At 43.9% G+C, this 19,487-nt stretch overlaps 1 protein-coding gene across 6 annotated transcripts in view; it reads right to left on the bottom strand.

Moving 5' to 3' along the window:
* LOC106606690 (rho GTPase-activating protein 17) overlaps positions 1 to 19,487 on the bottom strand; it is a 59,560-nt gene that overhangs the window by 9,014 nt on the left and 31,059 nt on the right. For all 6 annotated transcript variants that reach the window (XM_045715527.1, XM_045715529.1, XM_045715528.1 and 3 more), the window contains exons 3-12: positions 11,859 to 11,963; positions 10,744 to 10,820; positions 9,856 to 9,967; positions 9,669 to 9,745; positions 8,725 to 8,842; positions 5,210 to 5,278; positions 4,607 to 4,688; positions 3,718 to 3,845; positions 2,616 to 2,727; positions 313 to 394 (exon numbers count right to left, since the gene is read on the bottom strand). In XM_045715527.1, coding sequence (XP_045571483.1) covers positions 313 to 394; positions 2,616 to 2,727; positions 3,718 to 3,845; positions 4,607 to 4,688; positions 5,210 to 5,278; positions 8,725 to 8,842; positions 9,669 to 9,745; positions 9,856 to 9,967; positions 10,744 to 10,820; positions 11,859 to 11,963 — 962 coding nt within the window. The remainder of the gene's footprint in view (positions 1 to 312; positions 395 to 2,615; positions 2,728 to 3,717; positions 3,846 to 4,606; positions 4,689 to 5,209; positions 5,279 to 8,724; positions 8,843 to 9,668; positions 9,746 to 9,855; positions 9,968 to 10,743; positions 10,821 to 11,858; positions 11,964 to 19,487) is intronic.

The raw sequence follows: 19,487 nt of genomic DNA, 5'->3' as shown, positions 1-19,487 counted from the left end.
CTGTACAACACCACATTACATACCCAAATAAGATGGTACAATGTTTCACAGTCTCTATAATAAACACTTGTTGGGTTTGGGTCGTATTCATTAGGGCACACCATAGCAAAACGCTTTGCAATGGAAAAACGGATTTTTTTCCCTTCTTATTTGCCAAATCCACGTTTCGGTCTGTTTTCTTCTGTTTTGTGCCTAGTGAATATGAGCATGGTCTTGAAAAGTGTTTCACTGCAGAGTGTGATGAGTATATTGTCCAGTGTATTTGTGGACAGTGAATCATTGTGAACACAGGTGGATATGTAGTATTCTTACTTGGAGGCTTGTGTCCACTCATCATACAGTGCGAAGGTCATTAGGGGTTCAGGCAGCTCTCTGAGGTAGGACTTCAGAGCTCCTGGACAGAGACACAGACAACACAACCACAAATATGGTGCATTACAGTACATGAACTGAATGGGGTTCAATTGTGCTTTTGGAAGTAGTGGGATTGTCCCCCTAAAATCAAATCAAAGTTTATTTGTCACGTGCGCCAAATACAACCGGTGTAGACCTTACAGTGAAATGCTTACTTACAGGCCCTAACCAACAGTGCAATTTTTAAGTAAAAAATAAGTATTAAGTGAAAAATAGATAAGGAAATAAAAACAACAGTAAAAGACAGTGAATAATAACAGTAACGAGGCTATATACAGGCACTGGTTAGTCGGGCTAATTGAGGTAGTACGTACATGTATGTATGGTTAAAGTGACTATGCATATATGATAAGCAGAGTAGCAGCAGTGTAAAGAGGGGTTGGGACACACACACAATGCAAATAGTCCGGGTAGCCATTTGATTACCTGTTCAGGAGTCTTATGGCTTGGGGGTAAAAACTGTTGAGAAGCCTTTTTGTCCTAGACTTGGAACTCCGGTACCGCTTGCCATGCGGTAGTAGAGAGGACAGTCTATGATTGGGGTGGGGTCTTTGACAATTTTTAGGGCCTTCCTCTGACACCGCCTGGTATAGAGGTCCTGGATAGCAGGAAGCTTGGCCCCAGTGATGTACTGGGCCGTACGCACTACCTTCTGTAGTGCCTTGTGGTCGGAGGCCGAGCAGTTGCCGTACCAGGCAGCGATGCAACCAGTCAGGATGCTCTCGATGTTACAGCTGTAGAACCTTTTGAGGATCTGAGGACCCATGCCAAATCTTTTTAGTTTCCTGAGGGGGAATAGGCTTTGTCGTGCCCTCTTTACGACTGTCTTGGTGTGCTTGGACAACTCTAGTTTGTTGGTGATGTGGACACCAAGGAACTTGAAGCTCTCAACCTGCTCCATTACAGCCCCGTCGATGAGAATGGGGGCGTGCTCGGTCCTTTTCTTCCTGTTGTCCACAATCATCTCCTTAGTCTTGGTTACGTTGAGGGATAGGTTGTTATTCTGGCACCACCCGGCCAGGTCTCTAACCTCCATCCTATAGGCTGTGTCGTCATTGTCGGTGATCAGGCCTACCACTGTTGTGTCGTCTGCAAACTTAATGATGGTGTTGGAGTCGTACCTGGCCACGCAGTCGTGGGTGAACAGGGAGTACAGGAGGGGACTGAGCACGCACCCCTGAGGGACTCCAGTGATGAGGATCAGTGTGGCAGTTGTGTTGCTACCTTCCCTCACCACCTGGGGGCGGCCCGTCAGTAAGTCCCAGGATCCTTAGCTTAGTGATGAGCTTTGAGGGTACTATGGTGTTGAATCCTGAGCTGTAGTCAATGAATAGCATTCTCACGTAGGTGTTCCTTTTGTCCAGGTGGGAAAGGGCAGTGTGGAGTGCAATAGAGATTGCATCATCTGTGGATCTGTTTGGGCAGTATGCAAATTGGAGTGGGTCTAGGGTTTCTGGGATAATGGTGTTGATGTGAGCCATTACCAGCCTTTCAAAGCACTTCATGGTTACGGACTTGAGTGCTACGGATCTGTAGTCATTTAGGCAGGTTGCCTTGGGCATAGGAACTATGGTGGTCTGCTTGAAACATGTTGGTATTATAGACTCAATCAGGGACATGTTGAAAATGTCAGTGAAGACACCTGACAGTTGGTCAGCACATGCCCGGAGCACATGTCCTGGTAATCCGTCTGGCCCCGCGGCCTTGTGAATGTTGACCTGTTTAAAGGTCTTCCTCACGTCGGCTACGGAGAGCGTGATCACACAGTTATCTGGAACAGCTGATGCTCTCATGCATGCCTCAGTATTGCTTGCCTCGAAGCGAGAATAGAAGTGATTTTGCTCGTCTGGGTGGCTCGTGTCATTGGGCAGCTAGCGGCTGTGCTTCCTTTGTAGTCTGTAATAGTTTGCAAGCCCTGCCACATAAGACCAGCATCGGAGCTGGTGTAGTACGATTCAATCTTAGCCTGTGTAGGAGCTTTGCCTGTTTGATGGTTCGTCAGAGGGCATAGCAGGATATATGATCATTTTCAACTGAAATATACACCATTCCCACTGGACTGAATACGGTCTCAAATCCAAAGATTGCAGTTTGTATTGTCTTCCACTCTACACCCCCAAACTCAACCCCTGCATAGACTATTGAGAGTAAAGGGGAACAAAAACAACTTTAATGAGTTATGTAAGGGAAATGGGTCATACCAGCTACAGCATGGGGGTCGGAGTAAAACTCCTCTAACTGGGAGGTGGAACAGTCCAGAGCTGCCTTCAGCTTCTTTAGTTTGGAGGCCCCAGCAGCGATTCGGAACAGACCCTGAGAAGAGATACAGTTTTAAAGTCTTAAAGTTTCTAAATGTTTTTTTCTTCATAGCAAATTAGAACTGGTTCAACAAACTAACCACGGTTAGATACAAATATAAATGAGGAAAAATGCCAATTTGCATTGAATTGAGAAGCTCTTTGAGGGGGAAATGGATGTCTACTTTCTGTTCTAATATTAGAGAAGGCCGTCTGGTTTGGGTATGACTGAGACAAGGAAGGAGGGAGAAAATAGATACCATCATATCACATCTAGAGATACGAGTCTTTGAGGTTGAGTGAAAGATATTTGCAACAACAGTTCTGACTGTCTGTATAAAAAGAAAAGAAACGAAAGCGTTACAGTTGAAAACTTCCCTCCAAGGCACGAGGCTGGTTAACCAACCAAAGAACCAGACCACAGATGTCATCAGTACCAGACCGTAGGCTCTTACTCAGCATGTGTGTGAAATGGCAAATGCCTAGGTCTTCTGTCTGTAACATGTTGGTTTTGATCATAAAGGAGTGGGTAGTTTGCTACACATTAGATATGGATAGGGTGACTTACCCTCAATAACTAGCAGTGCATTGAGACCTAGTGAGAAGCACTATAAAAACGCTAGCCCAGGGTTACCCAACTGGCGGCCCGCGGTCCAAATGATTTGAATTGTCCCCCCAAGTTTTTTGTTGGACATGAAAAACTGTAAAAACACCAGCAAATCAGCTTTTCATTTTGGAAATCTGTTCCAAAGTATTCCCACACATAATGGAGAGATATACTGCAATTGATCATATACAAATGAAAGCAAGGTTTGAAATGATTATGTTTTAGTCCAATATTATATCTGTATGGGCTTCTTGTGGTCAATTTGCCATCTACAAATGATTTGTAATTATATTCTGGCCCCCGGATCATCCACTCAAGAAAAAAATCTAGTTGATGATCCCTGCGCTAGTCCATTCTTTTCATCATCATCATCATCATCATCGTCATGGTGATGGTTACCTCCTCCTTCATGCCAGTCTCCAGCAGCATCATGACACAGGCCTCTAAGGGCAGGGCGATCTCACGGTTACTCCTCTTCAGGTGCTCTTCCAGAGCCGTGCCGTACGCAGGCTTCTCCATCCATGAGTCTGTACACAGGGCACAACATGGCCGCCAGCGTAGGTCAGTTTCATTATCATGAACAGTATGTGAGGAAACAAAGATTCTGTTCTGACTGCTAGGTTATTCCTGTCATTTTAGAGCACGACTAACAGATTAACCAACTGCATCTTAGCACATGTCATTAATTGATCTGTTCCAGAGTGAGACCAGGGCCTCTATTCAAAAAGCGCTCAAAGTAGGACTGCTGATCTAGGATCAGTTTAGCCTTTCAGTTCATAATGAATCAGCTTTATACGGACAGGGGGATACGGGCCCAGATGTGACTGTAGATGGTTTTAAGACAGTAGAGTCATTTTCACTCAAATCTAATTTAACCTGATTCTATCTAATTCCTATTTCATTAAGTCAGAGAAAAACTGCTCATTAGTAGAGCTTTGTTTTACTGCTAAGGCAATGAAGAGCCAAGACTTAACAAACCGACGCAGTTATGTCACTTGAGATTTTCTCTTTTTATAACAAACCTTTATCAGACTCGGTATCCTACTTATCATGACATGAAAAGTTGGCTGTGCTTTGTGAATACTGGCTTTGAAATGAAAGAGACTACTGGTTAGAGGTAAAACATATCTGACCAAGGTGATGCAGTCAGAACATTCACTACATGAAGTGAGAAAGCATTTTGAATCAACATTCAGCTGAATTTATTCTTGCAGGTGAAGAACATTAATGTTTTGTATTTTATCAAGAAAAGTGTTGACAGGTTTTGATTCATTAAGGTTTCCTGTACCGTTCTGTGCCTGTATGGTCGGCAGGACTCCTTCCAGAGCAGCCAGAGACCTCCTGTGGTAGTCAGCCTGGGCCTCTACCAACTGATACACAATCACATGACATCACACTCATTCACATGGCATCACACACATTCACATGACATCACACACATTCACATGGCATCACACACATTCACATGGCATCACACACATGCACATGGCATCACACACATTCACATGACATCACACACATTCACATGGCATCACACACATGCACATGGCATCACACACATGCACATGGCATCACACACATGCACATGGCATCACACACATGCACATGGCATCACACACATGGCATCACACACATGGCATCACACACATGCACATGGCATCACACACATTCACATGGCATCACACACATTCACATGGCATCACACACATTTATGTATCACATATTCAATTTATTCCAAATGCCACACCTTAAATTCCCTGAGGGCAAGAAAGTTATTCAATCCAATACTACCCTACTGTTAATGTAACATTTCAATTGATGAGCTAATGTGGGTAAAATGTGATCTGAAGGAAATTATGATGTTATGATAGTCAGGATGAAGAATACTCACAATAACATAGTAGCGGGCGTAGTCTCCCTCCTTGGAGGAGAAGTTATACATGTCAGCAGACAGCTGGTCCTGAGGAAGGACCATGTGAACATCAGCATTTTGTCCCTCCAAATGTGGTGTAGACCCACTTTTGATTGGGTCTACACCACAGAGATTGATTGTTCATCCTAGACACAGAGATTGATTGTTCATCCTAGACACAGAGATTGATTGTTCATCCTAGACACAGAGATTGATTGTTCATCCTAGACACAGAGATTGATTGTTCATCCTAGACACAGAGATTGATTGTTCATCCTAGACAGAGATTGATTGTTCATCCTAGACACAGAGATTGGGGAGGGGTCTGTTTGGGAAAGGGGGCCTAGTCGGAGGTTATAGATATATGTGCTTGTGACGTTGTATCTTGTCTTGAAGCTGCAACACCCATTGTGGTTAATACATCTAGCCTGCTTTCTTTGGTATCCCTCTGGATCATTGAACCAGAACATTGAACCTGACAATGTGAATAGCATGTATAGGTAACTGACAGCACAGTCATGACCCTTTAATAACATAGCCCTAATAACATGCATGTCAGGCTCTGTTCATGCCCCCGTCACAAAAACCTTCTGTTCATACCCCTGTCACAATAACCCTCTGTTCATACCACTGTCACAATAACCCTGTGTTCATACCCCTGTCACAATAACCCTCTGTTCATACCCCTGTCACAATAACCCTCTGTTCATACCACTGTCACAATAACCCTCTGTTCATACCCCTGTCACAATAACCTTCTGTTCATACCCCTGTCACAATAACTCTCTGTTCATACCCCTGTCACAATAACCCTCTGTTCATACCCATCACAATAACTCTCTGTTCATACCCCTGTCACAATAACCCTCTGTTCATACCCGTCACAATAACCCTCTGTTCGTACCCCTGTCACAATAACTTTCTGTTCGTACCCCTGTCACAATAACCCTCTGTTCATACCCCTGTCACAATAACCCTCTGTTCATACCCCTGTCACAATAACCCCCTGTTCATACCCCTGTTACAATAACTCTGTTCATACCCCTGTCACAATAACCCCCTGTTCATACCCCTGTCACAATAACTCTCTGTTCATACCCCTGTCACAATAACCCTCTGTTCATACCCCTGTCACAATAACCCCCTGTTCATACCCGTCACAATAACCCTCTGTTCATACCCCTGTCACAATAACCCTCTGTTCATACCCCTGTCACAATAACCTTCTGTTCATACCCCTGTCACAATAACCCTCTGTTCATACCCTTGTCACAATAACCCTCTGTTCATAGCCCTGTCACGATAACCCTCTGTACATACCCCTGTCACGATAACCCTCTGTCCATACCCCTGTCACGATAACCGTCTGTTCATACCCCTGTCACAATAACCCTCTGTTCATACCCCTGTCACAATAACCCTCTGTTCATACCCCTGTCACAATAACCCTCTGTTCATACCCCTGTCACAATAACCCTCTGTTCATACCCCTGTCACAATAACCCTCTGTTCATACCCGTCACAATAACCCTCTGTTCAGCCAGGTCATCAGATATGATCCTGTCATGATTAAGAAGCTTTAGCTGGAATATGACGCCATCTTTTCAACTTTACCTCCAGTCATTAGAGCAGGAAGGTATTCCCAATTTCCCAAGGTCATCTAGGAATACCAGGAGTGTGTGCTCTCATGCTGCCCTGTACTGCTGATTTTGTACGTTTGCTCACTGACAAAGAAATGATCAGTCTATAATTTTAATGGTAGGTTTATTTGAACAGTGAGAGACAGAATAACATTTAAAAAATCCAGAAAAAAGCATGTCAAAAATGTTAAATTGATTTGCATTTTAATGAGGGAAATAAGTATTTGACCCCCTCTCAATCAGAAAGATTTCTGGCTCCCAGGTGTCTTTTATACAATTAACGAGCTGAAATTAGGAGCACACTCTTAAAGGGAGTGCTCCTAATCTCAGTTTGTTACCTGTATAAAAGACACCTGTCCACAGAAGCAATCAATCAATCAGATTCCAAACTCTCCACCATGGCCAAGACCAAAGAGCTCTCCAAGGATGTCAGGGACAAGATTGTAGACCTACACAAGGCTGGAATGGGCTACAAGACCATCGCCAAGCAGCTTGGTGAGAAGGTGACAACAGTTGGTGCGATTATTCGCAAATGGAAGAAACACAAAAGAACTGTCAATCTCCCTCAGCCTGGGGCTCCATGCAAGATCTCACCTCGTGGAGTTGCAATGATCATGAGAACGGTGAGGAATCAGCCCAGAACTACACAGGAGGATCTTGTCAATGATCTCAAGGCAGCTGGGACCATAGTCACCAAGAAAACAATTGATAACACATTACGCCGTGAAGGACTGAAATCCTGCAGCGCCCGCAAGGTCCCCCTGCTCAAGAAAGCATATATACATGCCCGTCTGAAGTTTGTCAATGAACATCTGAATGATTCAGAGGACAACTGGGTGAAAGTGCTGTGGTCAGATGAGACCAAAATTGAGCTCTTTGGTATCAACTCAACTCGCTGTGTTTGGAGGAGGAGGAATGCTGCCTATGACCCCAAGAACACCATCCCCACTGTCAAACATGGAGGTGGAAACATTATGCTTTGGGGGTGTTTTTCTGCTAAGGGGACAGGACAACTTCACCGCATCAAAGGGACGATGGACGGGGCCATGTACCATCAAATCTTGGGTGAGAACCTCCTTCCCTCGACAGGGCATTGAAAATGGGTCGTGAATGGGTATTCCAGCATGACAATGACCCAAAACACACGGCCAAGGCAAAGGAGTGGCTCAAGAAGAAGCACATTAAGGTCCTGGAGTGGCCTAGCCAGTCTCCAGACCTTAATCCCATAGAAAATCTGAGGAGGGAGCTGAAGGTTCGAGTTGCCAAACGTCAGCCTCGAAAACTTAATGTCTTGGAGAAGATCTGCAAAGAGGAGTGGGACAAAATCCCTCCTGAGATGTGTGCAAACCTGGTGGCCAGCTACAAGAAACATCTGACCTCTGTGATTGCCAACAAGGGTTTTGCCACCAAGTACTAAGTCATGTTTTGCAGAGGGGTCAAATACTTATTTCCCTCATTAAAATGCAAATATATTTATAACATTTTTGACTGCGTTATTCTGTCTCTCACTGTTCAAATAAACCTACCATTAAAATTATAGACTGATCATTTCTTTGTCAGTGGGCAAACGTTCAAAATCAGCAGGGGATCAAATACTTTTTTCCCTCACTGTAAATGATATCAGTTCAATACACTATGAAAGTAAATACATGTTGACATGATTTCAGTGGAGACACTTGATATGGCGAATCAATCTGTAAAAAACAGCTGTTCTGTTTTTATCCCAAATCAATCTATAAAACAACAGCTTTTCTCCAGAGTCTTGTTACTACAGTATGTATTTTGCTAGCGAGTGACCAGTTCCTTTTCATTGAAAAATTTGAACTAGACTTGAATGAATACTACCTACAGTACCTTACACATCTCCACTTTGTTCAGGGCCTCGTCCATCTCGTCTTTGAGAGTCTCAACCTTGGCGACAGTGGCCTGGTAGTTTGTGGAAAAGTGAATAGACTTGCTTGCCTGCAACCACCTGGAACAAAAATAAAATATAATGGAGATGTGGAACTTTGTCTCATCTATGTGTGAACATAGATCTTTACTTGAGAAATGCACATACAACTTTTGCAAAACAAAAAAATGTATTTGGCATAGCTTTATTTATGGGTTTCTAGTCCAGTAGCTGGCTCTGGGGTTCTAGTCCAGTAACTGGCTCTGGGGTTCTAGTCCAGTACTTGGCTCTGGGGTTCTAGTCCAGTAACTGGCTCTGGGGTTCTGGTCCAGTACCTGGCTCTGGGGTTCTGGTCCAGTACCTGGCTCTGGGGTTCTGGTCCAGTACCTGGCTCTGGGATTCTGGTGCAGTACCTGGCTCTGGGGTTCTAGTCCAGTAACTGGCTCTGGGGTTCTAGTCCAGTAACTGGCTCTGGGGTTCTAGTCCAGTACCTGGCTCTGGGGTTCTAGTCCAGTACCTGGCTCTGGGGTTCTAGTCCAGTACCTGGCTCTGGGGTTCTGGTACAGTACCTGGCTCTGGGGTTCTGGTGCAGTACCTGGCTCTGGGGTTCTGGTGCACTACCTGGCTCTGGGGTTCTGGTGCAGTACCTGGCTCTGGGGTTCTGGTGCAGTACCTGGCTCTGGGGTTCTGGTGCAGTACCTGGCTCTGGGGTTCTGGTGCAGTAACTGGCTCTGGGGTTCTAGTACAGTACCTGGCTCTGGGGTTCTGGTGCAGTACCTGGCTCTGGGGTTCTGGTGCAGTACCTGGCTCTGGGGTTCTGGTGCAGTACCTGGCTCTGGGGTTCTAGTCCAGTACCTGGCTCTGGGGTTCTAGTCCAGTAACTGGCTCTGGGGTTCTAGTACAGTACCTGGCTCTGGCTGAGTCATAATCTAGGACAAGCTTAGCCAGCTGTTTCCTCTGTCTCAGGATGTTGGGAATGTCCACCTGGGTAGGTATAGGAGTGAACATAAATTGTGTCATTATCATTAGTATGACCATTGGCATGCTCAGTGTTATCAATGCCAGGGTAAGATATGGAGAGTGATGGTGGTCACCTCTGCTAGCTGGTTGAGAGGTTCCAGGATGTCTCTCACTAGCTGGACCTCGTGTTGCATCAGCTCAGACGCTAGTCTGCTCTCTGCCTCCCCACACACATCCATCATCTTACTGCCACACACACACACACACACACACACACACACACACACACACACACACACACACACACACACACACACACACACACACACACACACACACACACACACACACGTAAAGACACACGCGTAAAGACACACGCGTAAAGACACACACACACTCGTAAAGACAAAGACACACGCGTAAAGACACACGCGTAAAGACACGCGTAAAGACACACACGCGTAAAGACACACGCGTAAAGACACACGCGTAAAGACACACGCGTAAAGACACACACGCGTAAAGACACACGCGTAAAGACACACACACACGCGTAAAGACACACACACACGCGTAAAGACACACGCGTAAAGACACACGCGTAAAGACACACGCGTAAAGACACACATACACACAGATAAACAGAGAAAGAGGAGAGAGAGAGAGAAAGAGGAGAGAGAGAGAGACACCGTTATCACTGCATTATCAATCCTAAAGCTGAGAGTAATAGATATTGTAGGAATACCAAACACATTTGGGACCTTTTAAACAACCATATCCATCCCTTTATAACTCTCACTAGCTTAGTCCTGGGATCTGATCATGTTCTGTGCTTATGGACTAACTTCCTCAACTGAATCTTTCTGAATCCGCATGTTGAACATGTAGAAACCATGTTCAAACCACATATCATAGTCTAGTTTCAAAACACAGATGTAGCCTGGTCTTGGACTCAGAAGCATGGAGAATCTCCACTGTACCTGGGAAACCGGCCATGTCTGCTGTCACTGCTCCACACTCACCCAATCAGTGACTCCTCCCCCAGCTGGCTTCCTCCATCCTGCATGGCCTGGGACAGCGCTGTCAGAGGGAGCTTTTTCTGTGGCAGGAAACACAAGGCATCATGGGGTTTGTAGTTAAATTGCTCAACACAAGACATGTTACTGTATCATCTTCCATCTCGGACACACAGAACTAAAATGTTGTATTATGCGTCAGATGCTCTATTAAGTTCTGGGGGGGGGACACGTGTTAGAAAATATACTAATGAGACTAGCGAAGTGTCCACCCCTCGAAACACAAACTCTCAGCCAGTTCTGGGCAAGTCTATTCGGAATCATAAAGGTCCATGTTTCGAACACGAGATAAGCAGACAATTCTGGAGTGAAAGTAATGACAGTGAATTGCCAGTCATATCAGTAATGTTGCATCACTGGGGCAGGTCTGGCTAAGAGTAGTTTGGAAAGATAGTGGAGGTTTTGGAGAGGCCTACTCCACATGTCGATCCACTGAGTCTATCCTCTGTTATTTACTGAGAGATGCTGTGTAGTGATTGCAGAGGAGAGAGAACATTGAGATAATGGTTAACTTGTCTCAGTCTCGGGTTCCTTTCTCTAGTGCTCAAAACCTACCTTGAAATATTGCAAAATGACAGTAATTGCACATCTTTCATTGACATTAGTATGTGTTAAATGTGGATGTCTGAGTTAGAGGTAAGAGCTGTTCACAACACATCTCCCTGAGAAGGAGAGATACAAGAGCATTGGTAAAGAAGGAGAGAGAAGAGTAGAGGGTGAGAAGGAGAGATAGAGAAGGAGAGATAGAAGAGGAGAGGGTGAGAAGGAGATGTAGAAAAGAAGAGATAGAAGAGGAGAGGGTGAGAAGGAGAGGAAGAGAAGGAGATAGAAGAGGAGAGGGTGAGAAGGAGAGGTAGAGAAGGAGATAGAAGAGGAGAGGGTGAGAAGGAGAGATAGAAGAGGAGAGGGTGAGAAGGAGAGGAAGAGAAGGAGAGAGAAGGGGAGAGGGTGAGAAGGTGTGATAGAGGGTGAGAAGGAGAGGTAGAGAAGGAGAAGGAGAGATAGAAGAGGAGAGGGTGAGAAGGTATGATAACAGAGGATGAGAAGGATATTGTCCTGACGTGTCTCTTTTCTGCCTCCGTTCCGATGTGACCCTGTAGACAGGTGACCAGTCTCTTGTGTGCGTTGTGGGACACCAGACGGACCAGCTCCATCCGTCTCTCAATCTGCAATCACACATTCACACTCATGATCATCAGAAGAAACTAGGTCAGAAGAAACACAAATGAACACAAGCACACACATCGTCACAAAACACATAATAGAATGGTACCGCAATATAGTCTCTCTCTATATCAGTGCTCTCCAACCCTGTTCCTGGAGAGCTACCCTCCTGTAGGTTTTTACTCCAACCCTGTTCCTGGAGAGCTACCCTCCTGTAGGTTTTATCCAACCCTGTTCCTGGAGAGCTACCCTCCTGTAGGTTTTTACTCCAACCCTGTTCCTGGAGAGCTACCCTCCTGTAGGTTTTTACTCCAACTCTGTTCCTGGAGAGCTACCCTCCTGTAGGTTTTATCCAACCCTGTTCCTGGAGAGCTACCTTCCTGTAGGTTTTAACCAACCCTGTTCCTGGAGAGCTACCCTCCTGTAGGTTTTATCCAACCCTGTTCCTGGAGAGCTACCTTCCTGTAGGTTTTATCCAACCCTGTTCCTGGAGAGCTACCTTCCTGTAGGTTTTATCCAACCCTGTTCCTGGAGAGCTACCCTCCTGACAACCCTGATCTATATCGCTGTTTTACCAATGTTTTGCATTTCTGTTTCGTTCCAATAGATATACTGTAGGTCCATTGCATAATGGTTATAGACCTAGTTCTGTGAAATGATTGAGTGGAAGAAGCTGTTTTGACTGGCTGGTTCCTCCTGGTTGCCGTCTGGTAACGGTTATTCACATCCCTACATGATGTGTCTTAACAGTCAGCTGACAGACACATGGATGGCTGCTGAGGAAGAGCCAGCAGGATTGATACAGATAGTGCTCTCTGCAGGGAGCAGAACTAGGCCACATTAGATTTTCTTAATATTAACAGTGAGGGAAAAAAGTATTTGATCCCCTGCTGATTTTGTACGTTTGCCCACTGACAAAGAAATGATCAGTCTATAATTTTAATGGTAGGTTTACTTGAACAGTGAGAGACAGAAAAAGAAAAAAAATCCAGAAAAACACATGTCAAAAATGTTAGAAATTGATTTGCATTTTAATGAGGGAAATAAATATTTCCAACTCAAACCTTCAGCTCCCTCCACAGATGTCTATGGGATTAAGGTCTGGAGACTGGCTAGGCCACTCCAGGACCTTAATGTGCTTCTTCTTGAGCCACTCCTTTGTTGCCTTGGCCGTGTGTTTTGGGTCATTGTCATGCTGGAATACCCATCCGCGACCCATTTTCAATGCCCTGGCTGAGGGAAGGAGGTTCTCACCCAAGATTTGACGGTACATGGCCCCGTCCATCGTGGGGTTGTTGGGGTCATAGGCAACATTCCTCCTCCTCCAAACAGGGCGAGTTGAGTTGATGCCAAAGAGCTCCATTTTGGTCTCATCTGACCACAACACTTTCATCCAGTTGTCCTCTGAATTATTCAGATGTTCATTGGCAAACTTCAGACGGCATGTATATGTGCTTTCTTGAGCAGGGGGACCTTGCGGGCGCTGCAGGATTTCAGTCCTTCACGGCGTAGTGTGTTACCAATTGTTTTCTTGGTGACTATGGTCCCAGCTGCCTTGAGATCATTGACAAGATCCTCCGGTGTAGTTCTGGGCTGATTCCTCACCGTTCTCATGATCATTGCAACTCCACGAGGTGAGATCTTGCATGGAGCCCCAGGCTGAGGGAGATTGACAGTTCTTTTGTGTTTCTTCCATTTGCGAATAATCGCACCAACTGTTGTCACCTTCTCACCAAGCTGCTTGGCGATGGTCTTGTAGCCCATTCCAGCCTTGTGTAGGTCTACAATCTTGTCCCTGACATCCTTGGAGAGCTCTTTGGTCTTGGCCATGGTGGAGAGTTTGGAATCTGATTGATTGATTGTGGCTGTGATCAAATAATCATATCAAACTGTTCCAGTCCACAACCTCGAAAAGGAAGTGGAAATGCAATGAGGGATGTGCCTGTGTGCTCCATCCCCTATATCAGGGCTATTTAACTCTCACCCTACGAGGTGCGGGGCCTGATGGTTTTCAGTTCTACCTGATAATTCATTCCACACACCTGGTGTCCCAGGTCTAAATCACTACATGGATAGAGGGGAACAATAAAAAAGTGCTGTGGAACTGGCTTCCAGGTCCAGAGTTGAGTTTGAATGCCCTAAATTATGTCGTTTTAGTATGAGCCTGTAAATAAATCATCATATTCAACAAACTATTAGAGTCCACAAACTAAACTACTGTATAAAAAGGAAGTGAAGCAGGGGGTTTTAACTATCAACATTTGTTTATGTGGCCTTAGTGTAGTTCCTGTATGGGACTATGAGCCAAAGTATTACAGTCAGCAAACTATCTTCTTCCAAGCAAATGTGTGTAACTTAAGGAGGGGATTCTGGAGGATAGTGATTTGCCTATACAGTCCACAGTATTCTGATGAACTTTCAGTATGAGCGTTCTCTGGTGCTAAGTGTTTACTTCCTCTTTGTGTTTCACTGTAACCACCCAGCTGGCTCTGCAGCCACATTATTGGCTGGGAGAGCTCTCTCTCTCGCTCTCTCTGTCTCTCTCGCTCTTTCTCTCGTGCACTCTCTCTCTCACACACTCTCCACCGCACACTCTCAATCCCATGCATTTCCCTCCAGCTGCTTCTCCATGCCAGCTGGGGTGAAGCTCTCTCTCTCTGGATCCAATTGATTCACTGTAACAGTGATCCTGGGCAGTGATTCATGCCTGCTAGTAATAACTGTAATGTGTATCCAGACCCTCATCACTGGGTACCAGAGTAGGGCTCCGTCCCAAATGGCACCCCATACCAGTATAGTCTACTACTTTGTCCAGGGCCCATAGGGTTCTGGTCAAAATTAGTACACTATACAGAGAATAGGGTGCCATTTGGGACACAGCCTTGAGTTATGACAGAAGGTGGTGGTCAAAAGAGAAAGAGTTCAATAACAGCAATGGAGAACTGACTTCTGAAAACAAGCACTGGTCTCATTCAGTACTACTGACGGGAAGAAAGACAGACAGAATAATATATAGTATTACACCCTGGCCTGAAGGCTGGCCTGAAGGCTGGAGAGGGATGCAATAAGGAGTAAACACACAGACCCCACCCTCACCTTCCTCCCTCCATTATGTGTAACGATGTTTAAAGGTTTACAGGCCTATTATTGAGGAGGTCTTTCTCCAGCAGACAGCCCAGATCAGTAGCCAGTAAAAACAGTCAGTGGACTGAGCAGCCAGTTGACCCCTGACCCTGGCTCAAAGGGAATATGGAAGATCCAGAGCAGTGAGTCAGAGCAGTGCTGATGTGGGGTTTAGCCTTGGTCCTCTGAGAGACAACTTCTCTCTCTCTCCCTTTCTATTGGTTTCTCTCTCTCCCCCTTCCCCCATCCATCTCTCTCCACCCTCCCCACCCATCTCTCTCAAACAAAATAAAATAAAATGTTATTGGTCACATACACATATTTAACAGATGTTATTGCGGGTGTAGTGAAATGCTTGTGTTCCTAGCTCCAACAATGCAGTAGTATCTAACAATTCACAACAATACACATCAATATAAAAGTTAAAGAATGGCATTAAGAAATATATAAATATTAGGATGAGCAATGTCAGAGTGGCATTGACTAAAATACAGTACAATAGAATACAGTATATACATATGAGATGAGTAAAGCAGTATGTAAACATTATTAAAGTGACTAGTTTTCCATTATTACACACACACACTGTATATAGATTTTTTTCTATTGTGTTATTGACTGTACGTTTGTTTATTCCATGTGTAACTGTGTTGTTGTTTGTGTCGCACTGCTTTGCTTTATCTTGGCCAGGTCGCAGTTGTAAATGAGAACTTGTTCTCAACTGGCCTACCTGGTTAAATAAAGGTGAAATAAAATAAATAAAGTGACCAGTGATTCCATGTCTAGGGCAGCAGCCTCTAAGCTGCAGGGTTGAGTAACTGGGTGGTAGCCGGCTAGTGATGGCTATTTAACAGTCTGATGGCCTTGAGATGGAATCTGTTTTTCAGTCTCTCGGTCCCAGCTTTGATGCACCTGTACTGACCTCGCCTCTCTCTCCCCCAACATCTTTTCCCCAAGTGTCAGTCCAGTCCAACAGACACCGGCCGGTCTGACAGCGCTAGCTCCTCTCCTGTTACTGATTCAAACATGTCCAAACAAGATGACCACTTAGCCATTTATATACACAGAGGCCCTGCATAACTAAAGTGCCACATTTCAACAGGCTAAACTAACATTCAGCTCATGGTTAGGAAAGTTGGTGATGTATTATGTTACTGAACATGATCTGCACACTAATATCTACCCCCTGGAGATAAATAAAGTGGATTAAACGGAATTGAGCTGTGCCTTGTTAGACCATAATAGAACAAGGAAACTGTGACTATCTATAGAGTAAACGCTATGGTGTAAGGAGGGCTATCCTTTTTGGAGTTGGGTAATAAAACACATTGCAAGCAGACACACCTGTAACTGGTTACCTGCCAGAAAGATAAGGCTAACATTATGAATGAATCATCTGTGGTAAACTAGACGTTTACAAGATATGTCTGCATGCCATTTGCTACAGTACCTGGTCTCTCTTGACATATTGAGTTATAGTATCTGGTTACTAGTGACATATTGAGTTATAGTACCTGGTCTCTCTTGACATATTGAGTTATAGTATCTGGTTACTAGTGACATATTGAGTTATCGTACCTGGTTACTAGTGACATATTGAGGTATAGTATCTGGTTACTAGTGACATATTGAGGTATAGTATCTGGTTACTAGTGACATACTGAGTTACAGCACCTGGTCTCTCTTGACATATTGAGTTATAGCACCTGGTCTCTCTTGACATATTGAGTTATAGTAAATGGTCTCTCTTGACATGTTGAGTTACAGTACCTGGTCTCTCTTGACATATTGAGTTATAGCACCTGGTCTCTCTTGACATATTGAGTTATAGCACCTGGTCTCTCTTGACATATTGAGCTATAGTACCTGGTCTCTCTTGACATATTGAGTTACAGTTCCTGGTCTCTCTTGACATATTGAGCTACAGTACCTGGTCTCTCTTGACATATTGAGCTACAGTATCTGGTCTCTCTTGACATATTGAGCTATAGTATCTGGTCTCTCTTGACATATTGAGTTATAGTACCTGGTCTCTCTTGACATATTGAGCTACAGTACCTGGTCTCTCTTGACATATTGAGTTATAGTACCTGGTCTCTCTTGACATATTGAGTTATAGTATCTGGTTACTAGTGACATATTGAGTTATCGTACCTGGTTACTAGTGACATATTGAGGTATAGTATCTGGTTACTAGTGACATATTGAGGTATAGTATCTGGTTACTAGTGACATACTGAGTTACAGTACCTGGTCTCTCTTGACATATTGAGCTATAGTATCTGGTCTCTCTTGACATATTGAGTTATAGCACCTGGTCTCTCTTGACATATTGAGTTATAGTAAATGGTCTCTCTTGACATGTTGAGTTACAGTACCTGGTCTCTCTTGACATATTGAGTTATAGCACCTGGTCTCTCTTGACATATTGAGTTATAGCACCTGGTCTCTCTTGACATATTGAGCTATAGTACCTGGTCTCTCTTGACATATTGAGTTACAGTTCCTGGTCTCTCTTGACATATTGAGCTACAGTACCTGGTCTCTCTTGACATATTGAGCTACAGTATCTGGTCTCTCTTGACATATTGAGCTATAGTATCTGGTCTCTCTTGACATATTGAGTTATAGTACCTGGTCTCTCTTGACATATTGAGCTACAGTACCTGGTCTCTCTTGACATATTGAGTTATAGTATCTGGTCTCTCTTGACATATTGAGTTATAGTATCTGGTCTCTCTTGACATGTTGAGTTATAGTACCTGGTCTCTCTTGACATAGAGTTATAGCACCTAGTCTCTTTAGACATACTGAGTTACAGTACCTGGTCTCTCTTGACATATTGAGCTATAGTATCTGGTCTCTCTTGACATATTGAGCTACAGTATCTGGTCTCTCTTGACATATTGAGTTATAGTATCTGGTCTCTCTTGACATATTGAGTTATAGTACCTGGTCTCTCTTGACATGTTTAGTTATAGCACCTGGTCTCTCTTGACATATTGAGTTATAGCACCTAGTCTCTTTAGACATACTGAGTTACAGTACCTGGTCTCTCTTGACATATTGAGCTATTTTACCTGGTCTATCTTGACATATTGAGTTATAGTACCTGGTCTGTCTTGACATATTGAGTTATAGTACCTGGTCTGTCTTGACATATTGAGTTATAGTACCTGGTATCTCTTGACATATTGAGTTATAGTACCTGGTATCTCTTGACATATTGAGCTACAGTACCTGGTCTCTCTTGACATATTGAGTTATAGTATCTGGTTACTAGTGACATATTGAGTTATAGTATCTGGTTACTCTTGACATATTGAGTTATAGTACCTGGTCTCTCTTCACATATTGAGTTATAGTACCTGGTCTCTCTTGACATATTGAGCTACAGTACCTGGTCTCTCTTGACATATTGAGTTATAGTACCTGGTCTCTCTTGACATATTGAGTTATAGTATCTGGTCTCTCTTGACATATTGAGTTATAGTATTTGGTCTCTCTTGACATGTTGATTTATAGTACCTGGTCTCTCTTGACATATTGAGTTATAGCACCTAGTCTCTTTAGACATACTGAGTTACAGTACCTGGTCTCTCTTGACATATTGAGCTATAGTATCTGGTCTCTCTTGACATATTGAGTTATAGCACCTGGTCTCTCTTGACATATTGAGTTATAGCACCTGGTCTCTCTTGACATATTGAGTTACAGTACCTGGTCTCTCTTGACATATTGAGTTATAGCACCTGGTCTCTCTTGACATATTGAGTTATAGCACCTAGTCTCTTTAGACATACTGAGTTACAGTACCTGGTCTCTCTTGACATATTGAGCTATAGTATCTGGTCTCTCTTGACATATTGAGTTATAGCACCTGGTCTCTCTTGACATATTGAGTTATAGCACCTGGTCTCTCTTGACATATTGAGTTACAGTACCTGGTCTCTCTTGACATATTGAGTTATAGCACCTGGTCTCTCTTGACATATTGAGTTATAGCACCTGGTCTCTCTTGACATATTGAGTTATCGTACCTGGTTACTAGTGACATATTGAGGTATAGTATCTGGTTACTAGTGACATATTGAGGTATAGTATCTGGTTACTAGTGACATACTGAGTTACAGTACCTGGTCTCTCTTGACATATTGAGCTATAGTATCTGGTCTCTCTTGACATATTGAGTTATAGCACCTGGTCTCTCTTGACATATTGAGTTATAGTAAATGGTCTCTCTTGACATGTTGAGTTACAGTACCTGGTCTCTCTTGACATATTGAGTTATAGCACCTGGTCTCTCTTGACATATTGAGTTATAGCACCTGGTCTCTCTTGACATATTGAGCTATAGTACCTGGTCTCTCTTGACATATTGAGTTACAGTTCCTGGTCTCTCT

Source organism: Salmo salar, chromosome ssa03 (genome assembly GCF_905237065.1).
Source record: "Salmo salar chromosome ssa03, Ssal_v3.1, whole genome shotgun sequence".
Classification (NCBI taxonomy): Eukaryota; Metazoa; Chordata; class Actinopteri; order Salmoniformes; family Salmonidae; genus Salmo; species Salmo salar.
Note: the sequence above shows the minus strand (reverse complement) of the source record. Positions and strands in the feature narration are given on the sequence as shown.